Source organism: Dicentrarchus labrax, unplaced genomic scaffold (assembly GCF_905237075.1).
Source record: "Dicentrarchus labrax unplaced genomic scaffold, dlabrax2021, whole genome shotgun sequence".
Lineage (NCBI taxonomy): Eukaryota > Metazoa > Chordata > Actinopteri > Moronidae > Dicentrarchus > Dicentrarchus labrax.
This window is the reverse complement of record NW_026136773.1, coordinates 117,184-135,587: the sequence shown is the minus strand read 5'-3', so window position 1 is coordinate 135,587 and position 18,404 is coordinate 117,184. Positions and strand designations below refer to the sequence as shown.

General features: G+C 40.4%; 1 protein-coding gene across 1 annotated transcript; it reads right to left on the bottom strand.

Annotated features, from left to right (window-relative positions):
• Window positions 1-207: 207 nt before the first annotated feature.
• Window positions 208-18,074, bottom strand: LOC127359790 (uncharacterized). Its single transcript, XM_051393931.1, has 12 exons — window positions 18,011-18,074; window positions 7,859-7,961; window positions 7,383-7,600; window positions 6,473-6,668; window positions 5,160-5,328; window positions 4,587-4,680; window positions 3,358-3,399; window positions 3,175-3,237; window positions 2,310-2,428; window positions 1,989-2,124; window positions 1,309-1,379; window positions 208-1,217 (listed from the first exon to the last, which is right to left on the bottom strand). Exons 3-12 carry the CDS (start codon window positions 7,579-7,581, stop codon window positions 996-998), a joined length of 1,311 nt encoding a protein of 436 aa, XP_051249891.1. The 5' UTR covers window positions 7,582-7,600; window positions 7,859-7,961; window positions 18,011-18,074; the 3' UTR covers window positions 208-995.
• Between the last annotated feature and the right edge of the window lie 330 nt (window positions 18,075-18,404).

Sequence of the window (18,404 nt, the reverse complement as noted above, 5' to 3'; positions counted from 1 at the left end):
AAGAGCTCAGGGATATTTATACCCGAAAAGGAGGAGTGAAGGGGTTTTATTTGCCCTGAGTAATGTCTGCAGGTCCTCACACAAACTGCATGCAGCCACAACCACCTCCACCAAGAAGGTAGGTGAGCTTGTCTTAATCCCTCCCTGATCCTTGTTCAATGCTCTGAGGTGATTTTAACATTTTAATAAACTTCTGAGATGTAAGTGTATGAATCAATAAAGAACATTTTATTTATATACCACCTTTCAAACAAAAAAATGATTTAAAGGTTAATGCACACCAAATCATCATTAAGATAAAGATACATAACATAAGATATAAGCAAGTATTAATTCCCTTGAAGTCAGCGCAGTGATTGTATAGCAGTGATAATACAGAGAGAGACAAACAGGATCCTTCACTGATTCTATGTGAAAGGCCACAAGACAGAAAGGAAATACTCAGGTTCAAGTACTCTACCTCAAAGTTGTACTTAAAGCAACATGATGAACTTTTGTAGCTACAGTATCATCCTGATGTTACGCTGACTAACAGGGTGTCTGTGCCTCTTTACGGCTCTAACACCACAACTCTCTGTACTTTACAGTTTCCTGATGGACACTGAAGCTAGTTAGCTACTTAAGTTAGCCGTGCTACCCGGGACCGGGTGTTGGGCAGTGTAACCGGGCTAATGTCAGAGGCTCAGAGAGCTCAGAGGACGTTGACGGATGGCGAGCTGCCTTCTTGCTGTGATCAGAAATATTAGCTGTTGTTCATCTGGGCCCCAAACCACACAAATACCAAATCTTACATAATGTTGCTTTAAGTACAGTTCCTTTCTATTCCAAGAGGAGCCTTCCAGGAGGTATATACAGTGGATGTTTGTTCCACTGACTCTTTTTAACTTCAGTATCATACAAACCACCACACATAAACACCTGGGAACTGAAACTGATAAATGATACAGGGGTTAATCTTTGTGATTCTGAGATCAGAGCTGATGTTATTTCTTTTACTACATGATGTGCTGTATGATGCTGAGTCCCCGCACGACGAGGCACAGCACCTCCAGCAGCGCTCCTGCTGGCAGCTTGGGTCTGAACCACTGCTCATTCAGCTCCTGCAGGGTGCCGCCGGTGGAACAGAGGAGCTCGGCTGCCCAGCGGAGCTTCCCCTCCTCCTGCAGGGGAGGAGGCAGTGACTCTGGGAGTTTGGCCTCTTTGCCAAGACTGCTCACCTGAAGAGACAGAGAGACAGTTCCTAAACAGTGCTGTAATGACACCATGCCGTAGACATGCATGCAGATGATGGTGAGTGAATGGACCAACCAGCTGGTTCAGGACTCTCAGAGTATCAGGACTGCAGGTGGTCAGCAGTGCAGGCACAGAGTCTGGCAGAGCTGCAGAAAGAGAAAGAAAGGCATCATGAAGAGCAGCTGTATTCAGTGCCGTGCTGCTGTTCAGTGTCATGGGTCAGTAGTTATGTATGTATATGTGGAGGCCAGGTGCTCATATTAGGATTACATATATATTTAATGTGCAGTGTTGATGTGGTGTTGCAGTCTAATAGCTACACCTTTGTTACTGTTCCATATAGAAATGCTACAGTATTAGTTACATTGATTGACAGTTCAGTGAGGATGTTCACTCTTGCTAGAGAACTACAGACACATATATATCATACTCACATTGTGTATTTAAGCTGTTATATTATTATTTTATGAATTACACACTGACTGATATTTGTTATTCAAGTACACCTGCAGTACTCCAAAGTACCCCTAGGGGGACGTTTACCCCATTTGAGAAACACTGATATAGTTTATAGAAGATTACACACTTTGATGCATTACACACACACACACACACACACACACACACACACACACACACACACACACACACACTTTTTCTTGCAACTGAAAACGCTACTTGATTTTTAAATATCGACCCCTAGTGCTGCTGGGAAATGTAGTTAAACCACACTGGGACCAGTTTAGCTGACTCACTGTCCATCGCGCTGACCAACAGGTCAATGGCGTCCTTCTGAGCGGTCGAGGCGTTGGAGGCCTTGAGAAGGTCCATGAATGAGGAGACGTGCTGAGACTGCGGACCATCAGACGCTCCCGTACTGAGCTGATCCACCTGGAGGGGGGAGGGACATTATAGTTCTGTCCAAGTTACATTCAGTGCAGCAGTGCAGCAGGCTGGAGACCCAACACACGACTGACTGACAGAAACCTCCACATAAAGACCCTCCACATAAAGACTCTCCAAACAAAGACCCTCCACATAAAGACACTCCACACAGGTTTCCAGTTGTGACTGACCAGCAGAGAGAGATCGTTCCTGGTCTCCACAATCATATGGAGTGTTTTCAGGAGAACATCACGGGTCGGCGCAGACAGATCTGCCAGAGGCTGCAGGAGAACTTCTTTCATCTTAATCTCTACAGGAAACAGACAGTGGCGACACCAATGTGATCTCAGCTATAAGGTTCATCTCAGTCCCAAACTTTCTCCAGACCTCCACCCAACACACGACTCTACAGTACACAACATAACCAAGCTCGCTGTGGTGATGCTAACTAACTCCAGGTTGTCTCCAGTAGCTACTGTCAGTGAGGGAAATATACGGGTACGTGGTCGAGGTTAGACGACCACCCACCTAGAGTCGAAGGGTCTGTTCTAGGTTTCTGCCTCTTAAAAGGCAGTTTTTCCTTGCTGCTGTCTCCAAGGTCTTGCTCATGGTGGTACTGTTGGGTCTCTGTAAATAAAATATGACCCAACAGGAAGTATTGATTGGATTGACTGACTTCAGACTCGGTCAGTGCAATCTAAAGCCCATCAGGATTAAAAGTTGTGCTCTTTGTACATAAACGATGCGGCTCGGTGTGGAATTCCAACAAATCAGTATGAAATAGGAAATAATCTTAACTTCAGAGTACTTTATCCAATCTCCCCCAAACTTTATTTGTCTGATCAGAGCCGCGCCCCGAACACATCTACATGCCAATATTCAGTCATAGTCATAGCGCCCCCTACTGGAAACAGGTTTCTACACATGATGCTGGCGCAGGCCTTGACACAAGTGTGAGGACCTGATTATTGCAGCTTTAACTGAACATTTAGAGAATCAACATTTCTACAATCCAAAGTATTAAAGCTTCAAACACACGTAGACACTCAAACTGACCTCCTTTCACCCGTTGGAAGGTCTCACAGTCGCCTTCGCCGTCTGAGCTGAAGCGCCACCATTCTTCAAAGGTTTTGATGGTCCACAGATGTTTGTGTGATACAATTAATATGTTCATTTGATGAAGAACAACAATATCAGTTTGAAGGTAAAGATGGGAAATAAACAACAGAACAGACATACCTTCATTATAACGTCTCACATTCCTGGTTCTTGGAGGGATTCCTGAGAGTGAAACAGACATTATTATCAGTCTACACTGAGATCTGTGTATGCTCATTTATAAACCTACATTTGATTCATTTGGTTGATTGAGGGCAGACAGACAGGCAGACACACAGACAGACAGTTCGTGGAGGTGGGTGTGGTTTACACCCAGCTGCAGGAGAGAGAGGTGTGGGGATGGCTTGCGAGAGTAGTGTAATCACTCTTCCCTTATATTGCAGTAGTGTGCTGGACCTGGACCTGGACCTGGACCTGGGTGGTGGAGAGCTAACTGAGAGCGAGAGCCCTATGCAGTTGTGTGTTGTGTGTTGTATGAGCCACGCTTTAAATAAAAGTTGTTTGGTACAACGACCCAGTGTGTGAGATTGTGTGCTGCAAGAACCCACAGTAGCATAGAGACCTGCTACACGTTATATGTCGGAACAAAATAAAGCAGTTTCATGCATCTCGCCCCTGTTTCTTGCATTTAGCAGCAGGAGCTATGTTGCTTTTAGCCTGGACTGTGTATAACTTGTTTGTATTTATGTAATATTATAGTTTGCTCTTCATCTGTAAAATATGCGTCTGTGCTGCAACTTATTCGTGTTTGATTGGACACTGTGCTCTTATCTGACAAGGAATCCTGGGTTGACATAGCGAGTTCATAACCAGCGTTGTTAGGGTTAGTGAAGCCAGATGAAGATATCCTGCGTATGTTGAAATGACTTCATAGTTTAGGCCTCAGATGTTCAGATCCAGATCAGATATTAGAAACAAACAAGGGACACCAGTTCTGGACAATCTTAATCAGAATCTTAGACATTTAGTGACTAGTTTTCCAGTCATGGAAACACCTGGAAAATTATTAAAATGACCAAATATCCTGGAAATAATCAATGTTGTCCTGAAAGTGTTTATTTTTTCAGCCCCCACTCACACGGCCTACATAAACCATATTTAGTTGTGACACTTAAAAAGTGGTTTAACCAGACGCTCTCTTTCATTACAGAAAGTCAGTCAGTGTAGCTGTTCACACCAGAGTGGAACAGCAGTGATCTTTTCAGCGTTGTAATGAACCTGGGACACTTCATTAAGGAATGAATAAATCTGTAGTTAAAGTCAAAGCTGGGCCTAGCAGTAAATGATATGACTGACTTATCAAGGAAGAGTGAGGACCCTGAAGTTAGAGTCAGTGTGCTGTATCTCACCCAGGGTCCCATCCTCAGTTGTTATCTCCATTAGACTGTAAGCGAAGGTGGATTCTTCTGGAACAATGAAGGTTGTCTTCTCTTTCTTTTTGCCCTGAAGGAACAAATACAGACAGAACAAAGCAGGATCAGAACTCTGGACCCATTTCCACTTCAGGAATACAGCAGTAAACAATCCTAATAAGATACATGAGATTCAGTGACATACAGATCACTTTAACTGAGTCACATATGTGTCTTTCACACCGTTCTCTCAGTTCCCATTCAGATCATTCAGTGGTTAAACTGCTGAGGGGTCACATAAACAGGTTAACAGTCCAGGGTACATAGGGTTGTATGTATAGAGATCTCTGGAGCTGCCCCCTGTCACTATATAGACTGTGCATTATATAAACTGTACATTATATATACTGTCACTATATATACTGTCATTATATACCCTGTACATTATATATATACGGTACATTATATACACTGTACATTATATATATACGGTACATTATATATACTGTACATTATATATACTTTATGAGTCAGTTATTCTCATTTTGTCTCAGAGGGTCAAACACTCACCGTCACACACAGTTGGAAGTATATTTTAAATGCTGCTGACGTAGAGCCCTGGTTTATGGCAATGTCAAAAAACTTAACCGGCGTAGTGTTGTAGACTGACTGGTAGACAAAAGTCAGCTTTTCATCCTCCTTCAGTTTAAGCATGTCCACAAACTTTTTCTTTACCTTCCTGGGAAGAGAATCAGAAAACAGATGGGAGGGAGATATTTTAATGAAAACTGAGAAGATTCAGTAAAACTCGAGAATATAGAACAGAAAACAATATTGGACACAAATCTCTGAATATGGAAACATATTTAAGACCCCATGCTACATTACATGTCATTTCAGCCTAGTACACAAGTCACATGTAGCTATGGTGTTTGTGAATAAAGGTTTTAATGTGACGCAGTAACTCAGTGTAGCTCTGTTACAGCTGTAGGAGAGGGAACAGAGGGCTACGAAGCAGCATTATTTTATGAGGTAAATTAAGGATTAATTGTCCTACTGCAGTGGTCGTACACTGGGGTACATGGCCATGGTGACTTGAACACCTAACCTATTAACTAATACCGGCTTTCAGCTGAGGAATCTGGATGTGGTTTAAGGCTCCAAAGTGCCAACAGGAAATTATTTGCACATTTCCAAGGATGAAAAATTTAACTAATGCAATGTGGTGTAAATGTGAACATTCAATCAACATCACTAGTCTAGAACTAGAAAAATGTTTCCCGGGTGACCAGAGTCGTTTTTACACTGGGTAAATTCTAATAATACAGCCATAAGAAGATGGATTGAATCCTCCTAAAACAGACTGTTTGAAGCAATGAAGCTTCATACTTTACTTCAGTTTCAGTCTGCCTGTCACAGCCGTTAAAAGAAATGCTTTCTTTTATTCTTTTTATGTTAAATATCCACTATATCTAGCACATGTTTTAGTATTCATTTTTAATATGAATTTGTTTCTTATAGGCTTTTATATACAGCGACTGGGATGGGGTTTCAGTAAATATTTGTAACCACTATTTGAGCACCTTTTTGGCATGAATAGATCTTCTGGGTGGGCTGGACTTGCTTTGCAGCACAGGTGAGACTGATATTAGTCAGATCAGATTATAAACACTGATACTGGATTCCATGCTGCCTGTTGCCAGTGAAACAGCAAGATGGTGGTAAAAGTTTAAGAAACTGGTTAATTTCATGAACATCTGTTCTATTTTCCATCATAACTTTAAGGTAAACTCTTATTTACAGTCCATACTCTCATAGATGTCTTTTGTAAGTAGAAATAAAAACATAAATAAAGTTTCTATCAGAGCCAGAGATTGACTTACTTGTCTGTGTAGTTCTTCCTCAGTTTTTCGATGTCCACTGTCTTTTTCTTCAGAGTGATGGGTGACACTCCGTCCACAGTGTCTGTTTCTGCACTGGCTTTCAATTCGACATCATGTGCTCCTGCTCCAACACTGCCATTCCCACATATGCGTATCAGATTGTTAAAATCCTCAGCCAAAACCTCCTCTGTGTATTCTGGAAGGAGAAGGGTCAGTTTCAAACGTAGAACTGGTGGAAGTATTTCATTCTGACATACCTACTGGAGTATTCCTATTTTATGCAACTTTAGACATATTTACTGTACACATACTTTTACTACATGAAGCTGATAATACTGGTGTACTTTTACTTTAATACAGGAATTACTTGCAATGATACGGAATCGTATTGCATTCACTTGGAAATTTAGTGAGTAAGAATTTGAGTAATTTTTTTCAGATTTTCTGAAAAAAGTTTTTTTCTGTTTTTTGGACTAATTTATTTTCTGAGTTTAGAGAGCATTTGAAACAATAGACACATTATTTCCTTTATTGAGATCTCGATTTAACGGAAACAAACATAACCGGCTTGTTTAGTTCAATCAAGTTTTACTTTGATCTGGTTTAAGACACTGGGAGATAGTCCTGTCTTTAAGTTATATAGATGGTGTTATCATTAGTTTGTCGACTCTCCTGTGGGCAGGAGTCACCATAGGTCCATGGGAGTCACTAGGTTGGAGCTTTTCGCAGGAGTTCGAAGTATCTCAATAATTCAGAAATAAAACTACTCCGAAAAACAGAAAAAAATATTCAAAAAAACAAAACAAAAAATAAATTACTTTTTGTTTTTCAAGTGAATGCAATACGCTTCTGTACAATGAAGCATTCATATGTAGTGGTATTATTGTGATGTGTGTGAGAGCATACACACCTGGTGAATAGTTTGGTTCCTCCAGGAGGTCGAGCAGTGTTAGGTCCGTGGTCGTGTACTTGATTACTGGCCAGAATCTTCTCTGTCTGACTTTGACCAGAGTCAGCATCTCAATTTTTTCGTTCACATTGTCGTTATCGATGAGGTCGCCCTCAGCGCCCAGATTCTTCACAAGTGCTTTAGTTTTAGACGCAAACATCTCCTGTTTACTTTCAGTACTACGGTAAAATGGCAGAAGGAAGTAGAGTTAAAAAGACCCACAACAGCCTGTGTGACAGATCCAAGCTGTTAAAAGCTAATGCTTTCTGGGTTAGATGGAAAATGATGATCTACTGTCAATTCATGTAGGACAATCCTGTTAATATAAACAGCACAGAGTGTTGGTGAAGCTTACTTTGACCGTTACATCTCAGTATCAGTTTTATGAACTGTGACTATGATATTAACATGTTTGACATAAAACAGGCCTGTCTTACCTCGCTCACAGTCCCTGCTGCAGTTCCAGCTGATGTTGTAGTTGTGGTGTTGAGTTCAAACTGGAATCCTCTGCAGCGCTTTTATTCACAGCAGACGCATCGCCTGAGGCAAAGTTCAGTGGAAAATCACATTTCCTGTATCAGCCCTCTGATGTGCACCAATTTGTAAAACTGTGACCATGTGCCAGTTTCATAATACCACACGCTTACGTTACGTACGGAAACACTCAAACAATGGTTCTCATTAAGACTCAGTGACATACTTTCTATATATTTCATATTATTTTCATTAGCAATAACAGTACAGTGAACAGTGAACACAACAACTGTGTGAAGATGGGGAACCACTGTACTAAAACACTTCTGTTTTCACTAAGATAGATAATACAATTATTTTAAATGAGGAAGAGAAACTAAATGTAACCTTTGAGTTTAGTTTTGGTTTTAAAGCACATGGATGAGAGGCTGCGCTCCTCTTTGGAGAAATTCATTTGTCCAAAATGTAAAACCTGATCCAAAACAGACCTGTGGAAAACACACCCAAAATCCACTGGACCTGAGAACCTGTTCTGAGAGTACCTGATCCAAACAGACAGCATTACAGCAGCAGTATACAAAGAGAACATTTGCACTGTACTGCACTCATTTTAGTAAATGTAATGAAAACACTGCATTGAATGAGGTTACATTGAGTTTTACAGCCTTGATGTTAATTGGAATTTATTATTATGCAGAATCTCTTTTTTGACACAAATACAAAACAGCATTACATAACATAGAGTCAGTGCAAATACACAGATACAGACAGCGTGCTCACCCTTTCCCTCCCACAGTGCCCGCCTTCAGTCTGCATCATTGGCAGTAAACGTTTGTTAGTGACAGAGATGTGCATCCATATTGCCCAGTATGCCCAGCTAATCAACATTTAAAGTCAATGCTTAATCAATAGTCAATGTCAATCTATTGCATTAAATCTCACATTACAGGGCCGTAACTAAACCTTGACTGAGAGATGAGATAATTATTGTCTAGTTGAAACATGATATGCGTCTATGAGAGCCATCACACCCATATATTGTCTGAACTGGAGCTCAGAGACGTTACAAAGAGTTCATTTTGTGAACATATGAACAAATTATCTTTCTGAGCTGGAATTCCTGCTGCCTGTTGGCCTTCATCAAATGTAATGAATAGTTCACTTTTACTTTCACTTTTCACCAAACAGCCCTGGAAGACACAGACAGACAGAGGAGAGAAAAATATGTGCTACAGGCTGTTACTGTTATTTACTAAAATCAAAATTTTACCAGTTTTATGCAGTTCGTGTGGTGTGCACCGAGGGCCGACTGTCTATGGTTAGTGATATGTGGAGAATCTGAACAATGTAGAATAACTTGCTGAACATTTATCCTTGTAAAGTAGAATGAAAGCAAATGAACATTCTGTTAACTATGAAGGTGCCAAATCAAAACTGTGTAACATGAACTGAAAATGAACAAAATATGTGTCTTGATAATATGCTGCTCTTCCTGTTCTTGGGAACTTAGAAGACAGATAACAACTTCCTCAAATACATTACTCGCAAATACACAGATACAGACAGTGTGCTCACCCTTTCCCTCCCACAGTGCCCGCCTTCAGTCTGCATCATTGGCAGTAAACGTTTGTTAGTGACAGAGATGTGCATCCATATTGCCCAGTATGCCCAGCTAATCAACATTTAAAGTCAATGCTTAATCAATAGTCAATGTCAATCCATTGCATTAAATCTCACATTACAGGGCCGTAACTAAACCTTGACTGAGAGATGAGATAATTATTGTCTAGTTGAAACATGATATGCGTCTATGAGAGCCATCACACCCATATATTGTCTGAACTGGAGCTCAGAGACGTTACAAAAAGTTCATTTTGTGAACATATGAACAAATTATCTTTCTGAGCTGGAATTCCTGCTGCCTGTTGGCCTTCATCAAATGTAATGAATAGTTCACTTTTACTTTCACTTTTCACCAAACAGCCCTGGAAGACACAGACAGACAGAGGAGAGAAAAATATGTGCTACAGGCTGTTACTGTTATTTACTAAAATCTAAATTTTACCAGTTTTATGCAGTTTGTGTGGTGTGCACCGAGGGCCGACTGTCTATGGTTAGTGATATGTGGAGAATCTGAACAATGTAGAATAACTTGCTGAACATTTTTCCTCGTAAAGTAGAATGAAAGCAAATGAACATTCTGTTAACTATGAAGGTGCCAAATCAAAACTGTGTAACATGAACTGAAAATGAACAAAATATGTGTCTTGATAATATGCTGCTCTTCCTGTTCTTGGGAACTTAGAAGACACTGATAACAACTTCCTCATATATTCAATTCAATTTTATTTGTATAGCGCCAATTCATAACAGAAGTTATCTCAGGACACTTTTAAAATAGAGCAGGTCTAGACCAAACTCTCCTTAATAACATTATTTACAGAGACTCAACAGTACCACCATGAGCAAGACCTTGGAGACAGCGGCAAGGAAAAACTGCCTTTTAAGAGGCAGAAACGTCGGACAGACCCCGACTCTAGGTGGGTGGGAGAGAGAGAGAGAGAGAGAGAGAGAGAGAGAAAAAAAGAGAGGGGGGGGATCTAGAGTAGCTATATCATTAGACAGTGAGTCTCTAAGGTTTTTGGGGCCAAGTACAAGAACTTTTCTGAATCTTAAAATTGGAGCTCATCCAGGATTTTATGTCCTTAAGACATGTTTGTAATTTAGATAATTGATTCATTTCATTGGACTTGATTGACAGGTATAACTGGGTATCATGTGCATCATCTCTTCTTAGTGCGGTTCCTTTAATGACAATTTGATACTGAAAATGACTGACTGAAAATCCTCAAATAAACTATTGTTATGTAGAAAGTCACACAACTGTTGGCGACTACTTTCTCCAGAATCTTAGAGAGGAAGGGGAGGTTAGAGATTGGTCTATAGTTGGCTAAAACCCCTGGGTCAAGTGTGGGCTTTTTAAGAAGGAGTTTATATATATATATATAGATAGATAGATAGAAAAATGATAGATAGATAGATAGATAGATAGATAGAAGTTTGTCTACAATATGAGCACAGTAGATACACAGACACCAGTGCTGTGGATGCCCCACTGTGAGCCTGTAATACCCCCTCTATTTTTCTCTCACAAATATATTTGTAAGTCAGCCATACAGTGAGAGGATACGCCCAGGTTGCAGTATAATAGTTAGTGTGTGTGTGTGTTAGCTGCCACAGAAAAGAAATGAAAGGTTTATGCAATGTTACTTCAACGTCTTCTCTTCACTCTTCACAGCAGACTGTGAAAAGCTAACACTAGTTAGCAATAGTTAGAGCAATGAGTTAGGCTAAAGACTACTAACCCACAACTGGAGGTCTCACAGATACGTTTCAGAGCTGGAAGCTGCAAGTTAAACGTTCACATTGATCACATTTTTCTCTGAGTTTGGTACGTTGAGCTGGGTGGACTCACTGAGAACTACTTAGACTGCTCTTCATTGTTATGATAAATAATCAATATCTTTTTGGGTAACACTTTATAATGAGTACACACTATTAAGCATTAGTTAAGCATGAATAAATACTGAATTCATCATTTATAACGCATGAATACACATTAGTATGTAGTTTATAAACACAGTTAAAAATGTTTTATTCATCATTGATAAGCACATTAGTTATGGATTAGTAAATACTGAATTCATCATTTATAAAGCATGATTCTGCTGTAAATAGTCATTACTATGTGGTTTATAATCACAGTTATAAATGTTTTACTCTCCATTGTACTGTACATTTCTGCATGCACTTGCACATCCACTATTCAGACATGTATTAATGATTAGTGACTGTGTTAGCAGATGTCCTATAAAACCCACAACAAATTCATTTTCTAATGATGGCCTATAAACAGTTATTAATGCAGGAATTCACAGTTACAAAGCACTTACTACTCCTTAATTAAGTATTTTGCACGAGCTTATCTAAAGTGAGCACTATCTATGGCTTATTAAGCATTTACAAATGAGATATAAAGGCTGGCAATGCCTTGAGACTCACAAAATGTTCAGTTATCTTAACAGACGAAGGAGAGACACAACACAAAGGGATACAGAACATATTGTATTGATATTTATTGCAACTTCCCAACATATGGGAAGACGAACAAGGGTGGTTTATGAAGACATGCTATTGTTGTGATCTTATCTGTTTGGGACGTGTACGTTGAGCTCCCGCTCTCAGCACGTCATCAACGTGATGACGTGCGGAGAGCGGGATGTTACGTCATATTTACGTTAACTCTCAGAAGTTTCTGACAGTGCAGCCAAGGGGAGCATGGAGAAGCACATTGGAGTCGGCGGCCGTCAGCGGCACTAGTGGAGAGTATGTGTCTTTGTTTGGTAGCACACATTATGGTTGAAAGATAACGTTAGCTTGTCAGCAGCTGCAGGTGTTTGCCCTTGCTCCCCGACTCACGTTACTAACGTTACTAATGTTAGTAACGTTACTAACGTTACCGACCCGCCCGCGGTGGCTAAGCCGACCTAGCCTAGTCTCGTCTAGCCGGGCGAGGTGAGTGCCTAGCAGCGGCAGGTCGGCTTAGCCACCGCGGGCGGGTCGGTAACGGTAGTAACGTTAGTCGTTAGTGTCAAGTGACAAGCGTTATCTTTCAACCATAATGTGTGCTATCAAACAAAGACACATACTCTCCACTAGTGCCGCTGACGGCCGCCGACTCCAATGTGCTTCTCCATGCTCCCCTTGGCTGCACTGTCAGAAACTTCTGAGAGTTAACATAAATATGATGTAACACTCAACGTACACGTCCCAAACAGAGAAGACCACAACAATAGCATGTCTTCATAAACCACCCTTGTTCGTCTTCATACAATATGTTGGGAAGTTGCAATAAATATCAATACAATATGTTCTGTATCCCTTTGTGTTGTGTCTCTCCTTCGTCTGTTAAGATAACTGAACATTTTGTGAGTCTTGAGACATTGTCAGCCTTTATATCTCATTTGTAAATGCTTAATAAGCCATAGATAGTGCTCACTTTAGATAAGCTCGTGCAAAATACTTAATTAAGGAGTAGTAAGTGCTTTGTAACTGTGAATTCCTGCATTAATAACTGTTTATAGGCCATCATTAGAAAATGAATTTGTTGTGGGTTTTATAGAACATCTGCTAACACAGTCACTAATCATTAATACATGTCTGAATAGTGGATGTGCAAGTGCATGCAGAAATGTACAGTACAATGAAGAGTAAAACATTTATAACTGTGATTATAAACCACATAGTAATGACTATTTAGAGCAGAATCATGCTTTATAAATGATGAATTCAGTATTTACTAATCCATAACTAATGTGCTTATCAATGATGAATAAAACATTTTTAACTGTGTTTATAAACTACATACTAATGTGTATTCATGCGTTATAAATGATGAATTCAGTATTTATTCATGCTTAACTAATGCTTAATAGTGTGTACTCATTATAAAGTGTTACCTCTTTTTGCAAACCTGTGTATTTTCCACCTTCAGCAACAAAGTCAACCCCTTCTCACACATTGCTCCCTCAGGGCGTTGTATTCACTGCATGAAAATAATCAAACTAACCAGCAAAAGCAAAGCCACATGTGACTTGCTGCCGGCTGCTGCATGAGCATGCACCCAAATATATTTATTCAATTCAATTCAATTCAATTTTATTTGTATAGCGCCAATTCATAACAGAAGTTATCTCAGGACACTTTTCAAATAGAGCAGGTCTAGACCGAACTCTTTAACATTAATTACAGAGACCCAACAGTACCACCATGAGCAAGCACTTGGCGACAAGGGCAAGGAAAAACTGCCTGTTAAAAGGCAGAAACCTAGGACAGATCCTCCGGCTCTAGGTGGGTGGTCGTCTGTCTCGACCAGTTGGGGTGAGAGAGAGAGAGAGAGAGAGAGAGAGAGAGAGAGAGAGAGAGAGAGAGCGACAGACAGACAGACAGGTGCACAGCAACAACAGTATTGGCAATGGCAGTCAAGCAGGACCATGGCAGGAGGCTCCACCAGGATCCATGAGAACCTGCAGACGAGAAAGCACAAGAACTCCGGGGAAGAAGTGGAGTTAGTAACATGCATTAAAGGGACATGAATGAGTGCAGAAAGAGAGAGGAAGAGAGTAGCTCAGTGCACCATGGGAAATCCCCCGATAGTCTAGGCCTATAGCAGCATAACTAAGGGATGGTTCAGGACTCACCTGATCCAGCCCTAACTATAAGCTTTATCAAAGAGGAATGTCTTAAGCCTACTCTTGAATGTGGTGAGGGTGTCTGCCTCCCGAACCACAACTGGAAGCTGGTTCCACAGGAGAGGAGCTTGGTAACTGAAGGCTCTGGCTCCTGTTCTACTTTTAGAGACTATAGGAACCACAAGTAGCCCAGCATTCAGAGAACGTAGTGTTCTAGTGGGGTAATAGGGTACTATGAGCTCTTTAAGATATGAAGGGGCCTGACCATGAAGAGCTTTATAGGTGAGGAGGAGTATTTTAAATTCAATTCTACATTTTATAGGGAGCCAATGCAGAGTAGCTAGTACAGGAGAGATGTGATCTCTTTTTCTAGTTCCTGTCAGTACTGTGCTGCAGCGTTCTGAATTAATTGGAGCGTTTTAATGGACTTATTGGGGCAACCTGATAATAAAGAGTTGCAGTAATCCAGCCTTGAAGTAACAAATGCATGGATTAGTTTTTCTGCATCTGTCTGTGATAGTATGTGTCTAATTTTTCTAATATTACGTAAATGAAAGAAGGCAGTCCTAGAGGTCTGCTTTATGTGGGAGTTAAATGACAAATCCTGATCAAAGATAACTCCAAGATTCCTGACAGTGGTGCTAGAGGCCAAGTTAATGCCATCTAGAGTGACTATATCTTTAGACAATGAGTCTCTAAGGTTTTTGGGGCCAAGAACAAGAATTTCGGTTTTTCTGAGTTTAACATCAGAAAATTGCAGGTCATCCAGGATTTTATGTCCTTAAGACATGTTTGTAATTTAGATAATTGATTAATTTCATTGGGTTTGATTGATAGATATAACTGCGTATCATCTGCATAACAGTGAAAGTTAATGGAGTGATTCCTAATAATGTTGCCTAAAGGGAGCATATATAAAGTAAATAGTATTGGTCCAAGTACAGAACCTTGTGGAACTCCATGACTAACTTTAGTATTTATGGAGGATTCATCGTTAACATGTACAAACTGAGAACGATCTGATAAGTATGACTTAAACCAGGTTAGGGCAGTTCCTTTAATGCCAATTTGATGCTCAAGTCTCTGTAAAAGAATATCATGGTCAATGGTGTCAAATGCAGCACTAAGATCTAATAATACAAGTACAGAGACAAGTCCATTGTCAGAAGCAGTCAGAAGGTCATTATTAACTTTAACCAGAGCTGTCTCTGTGCTATGATGAGCTCTAAATCCTGACTGAAAATCCTCAAATAAACTATTGTTATGTAGAAAGTCACACAACTCTTTGGCGACTACTTCCCAGAATCTTAGAGAGGAACGGGAGGTTAGAAATCGGTCTATAGTTGGCTAAAACCCCTGGGTCAAGAGTGGACTTTTTAAGAAGGGGTTTAATTACAGCTACTTTAAAGGACTGTGGTACATATCCTGATAATAAAGAAAGATTAATCATATCCAGTAAAGAAGTGCCAATTAAGGGAACAACTTCTTTAAGCAGCCTAGTTGGGATCGGGTCTAACAGACAGGTTGATGGCTTCGATGAAGAAATGATTGAAGTTAACTGATGAAGATCGATAGCAGAAAAACAGTCTAAATATACATCTAAGTTTACATTGACAGAAGTCCCTGAACTTGGAGAGCCACTGATAACTGTTGATGGCAGTTGGTGATTAATTTTTTCTCTAATAGTAATAATTTTATTATAGAAGAAGCTCATGAAGTCATTGCTACTTAAGTTTATGGGGATATGTGGCTCGATAGAGCTGTGACTCTCTGTCAGCCTGGCTACAGTGCTGAAGAGGAACCTAGGGTTGTTCTTATTTTCTTCTATTAGTGCTGAGTAATAGGCTCCTCTGGCATTACGGAGGGCCTTTCTATAAATCTTAAGATCATCTTGCCAATTTGAGCGATATTCTGATAATTTGGAAGAGCGCCATTTCCTTTCAGATTTCCTAGCTATTTGCTTTAACTGGCGGGTTTGGTGGTTATACCAAGGTGCTAGTCTCCTATGTTTTAATAATTTCCTTTTATAGGAGCGATAGAGTCTAATGTTGATCGTAGTGAGCCTGTAGCACTATCGACAAGATTATCAATTTCAGAGGGACTAAAGTTGTTATAGGACTCTGTTAAATTCAGACATGGCATTGAATTAAACACTGAAGGAATCTCCTCCTTAAATTTAGCTACAGCACTGTCAGATAAACATCTGCTGTAGGAAGTTTTGCCTAATGGCTTATAATCTAATAGTATGAATTCAAAAGTTACTAAATAATGGTCAGATAGGAAAGGATTATGTGGGAAGACTATTAAATGTTCAATATCAATGCCATATGATAAAACAAGGTCAAGAGTGTGATTAAAACAATGAGTTGGTTTATTTACACTCTGACAGAAGCCAATTGAGTCTATTAATGATATAAATGCATTACTAAGGCTGTCATTGTCAACATCCACATGAATATTAAAATCACCTACAATAATTACTTTATCTGATTTAAGGACTAAGCTTGATAGAAACTCTGAAAATTCAGACATAAAATCAGAGTACGGTCCAGGAGCGCGGTACACTATAACAAATAGAACTGGCTGCAGTGTTTTCCAGTTTGGGTGAGAAAGACTAAGAACAAGGCTTTCAAATGAATTATAATTTAGTTTAGGTTTAGGGTCCATTAAAACGCTCGAATCATATATAGCTGCTACTCCACCTCCTCGGCCTGTGCCTCGAGGAATGTGAGTATTAATATGACTGGGGGGTGGATTCATTTAGGCTAACATACTCCTCGTGGGACAACCAGGTCTCAGTAAGACAAAGTAAATCAATATCATAATCTGATATTAATTCATTCACTAGAACAGCTTTAGAGGACAGAGACCTGATATTTAACAGCCCACATTTCATTCTCTTATTTTGTGCTACTGAGGAGTTGGTTTTAATTTTTATTAGATTTTTATGTTGAACTCCTCTTGTTTTTATTTCTTTAAATAGTTTAGGTGGTCGGGGACAGACACAGTCTCTATGGGGTTTTGGGTGGGTGACTGTTCTAAAGAAAGCGCAGAGGAGTGTGTAAGACAGCAGCTCTGCTTCCTGGTCCTAACTCTGGACTGTCAGGTTTTAGAAATAAACTTCGCCATATTTCTAGATAAGAGAGCCGCTCCATCCAAAGTGGGATGGATGCCGTCTCTCCCTAATCAGACCAGGTTTTCCCCAAAAAGGCTTCCAGTTATCAATGAAGCCCACATCGTTTGCTGGACACCACCTCGACAGCCAGCGGTGGAATGACGACATGCGGCTATACATGTCATCACTGGTCACATTGGGGAGGGGTCCAGAAAAACTACGGTGTCCGACATTGTCTTAGCATAGTTACACACCGACTCCACATTAATCTTAGTGACCTCCGATTGGCGTAAACGGGTGTCGTACATGGATAACAATCTTACTGTATTTACGTTTATCTTTAGCCAGCAGTTTTAAATTTGATTCAATGTCGCCCGCTCTGGCCCCAGGGATGCATTTAACTATGGCCGCTGGCTTCGCTAACTTCACGTTTCTGACTATGGAGCTGCCAATAACCAGAGTTGGTTCCGGGTGTATCGCTGAGAGGGAAAATGTATAAAAAAAATGAAGCGGTTGGTGGTGACCTGTGGGCTTCGCCGTTCTAGTCTTCCTTCGCTCAGTCACCCAGCCTCCCTGTCTTCCCGGCTGCTCGGGAACTACCGGGGAACTACAGAGCTAACAGAAGCTACCTTCGGTGGGACCCCCGGCTCCGGGGGCTGGCTAACTATAGCGGCTATTTATATCTGGTGTTAACTCCTGATCTTGGCAGTTTAAAGTGTTTCATTTTCCTTTTTTCAAAGTGTTCTTACCTGTTGTTGCTTCAGAAAGCTCTGATGCTGAGGAGGCCGAAAGAGCACAGAGTAGTTCTTTTGAGTTGAAGACGAAAACTGTACAACTCTTGGACTTATACACACAGATAAAAAGGTGGTGTTATTTCCTTAAAGTCTGTCACTCTTTCCTGTTATGTACATGCAAACAATGGATTTCTTGGAACATGAACACATGTTGCCTGAATGTCTACTTAAGAAAGGTTATGTTAGGACATGAATGATACTATATATTCCCCCTATGGCGGTCACTATATCCCCACACAATCAATCAATGCAAGTGAGGGTGGAAAAACTTCAACTTGTTGGGGAAAATTCCCCCACGACCCCCAAAACACTTTCCTTAAGGGCGATCAGGTCTCTGCCTGCATTGATA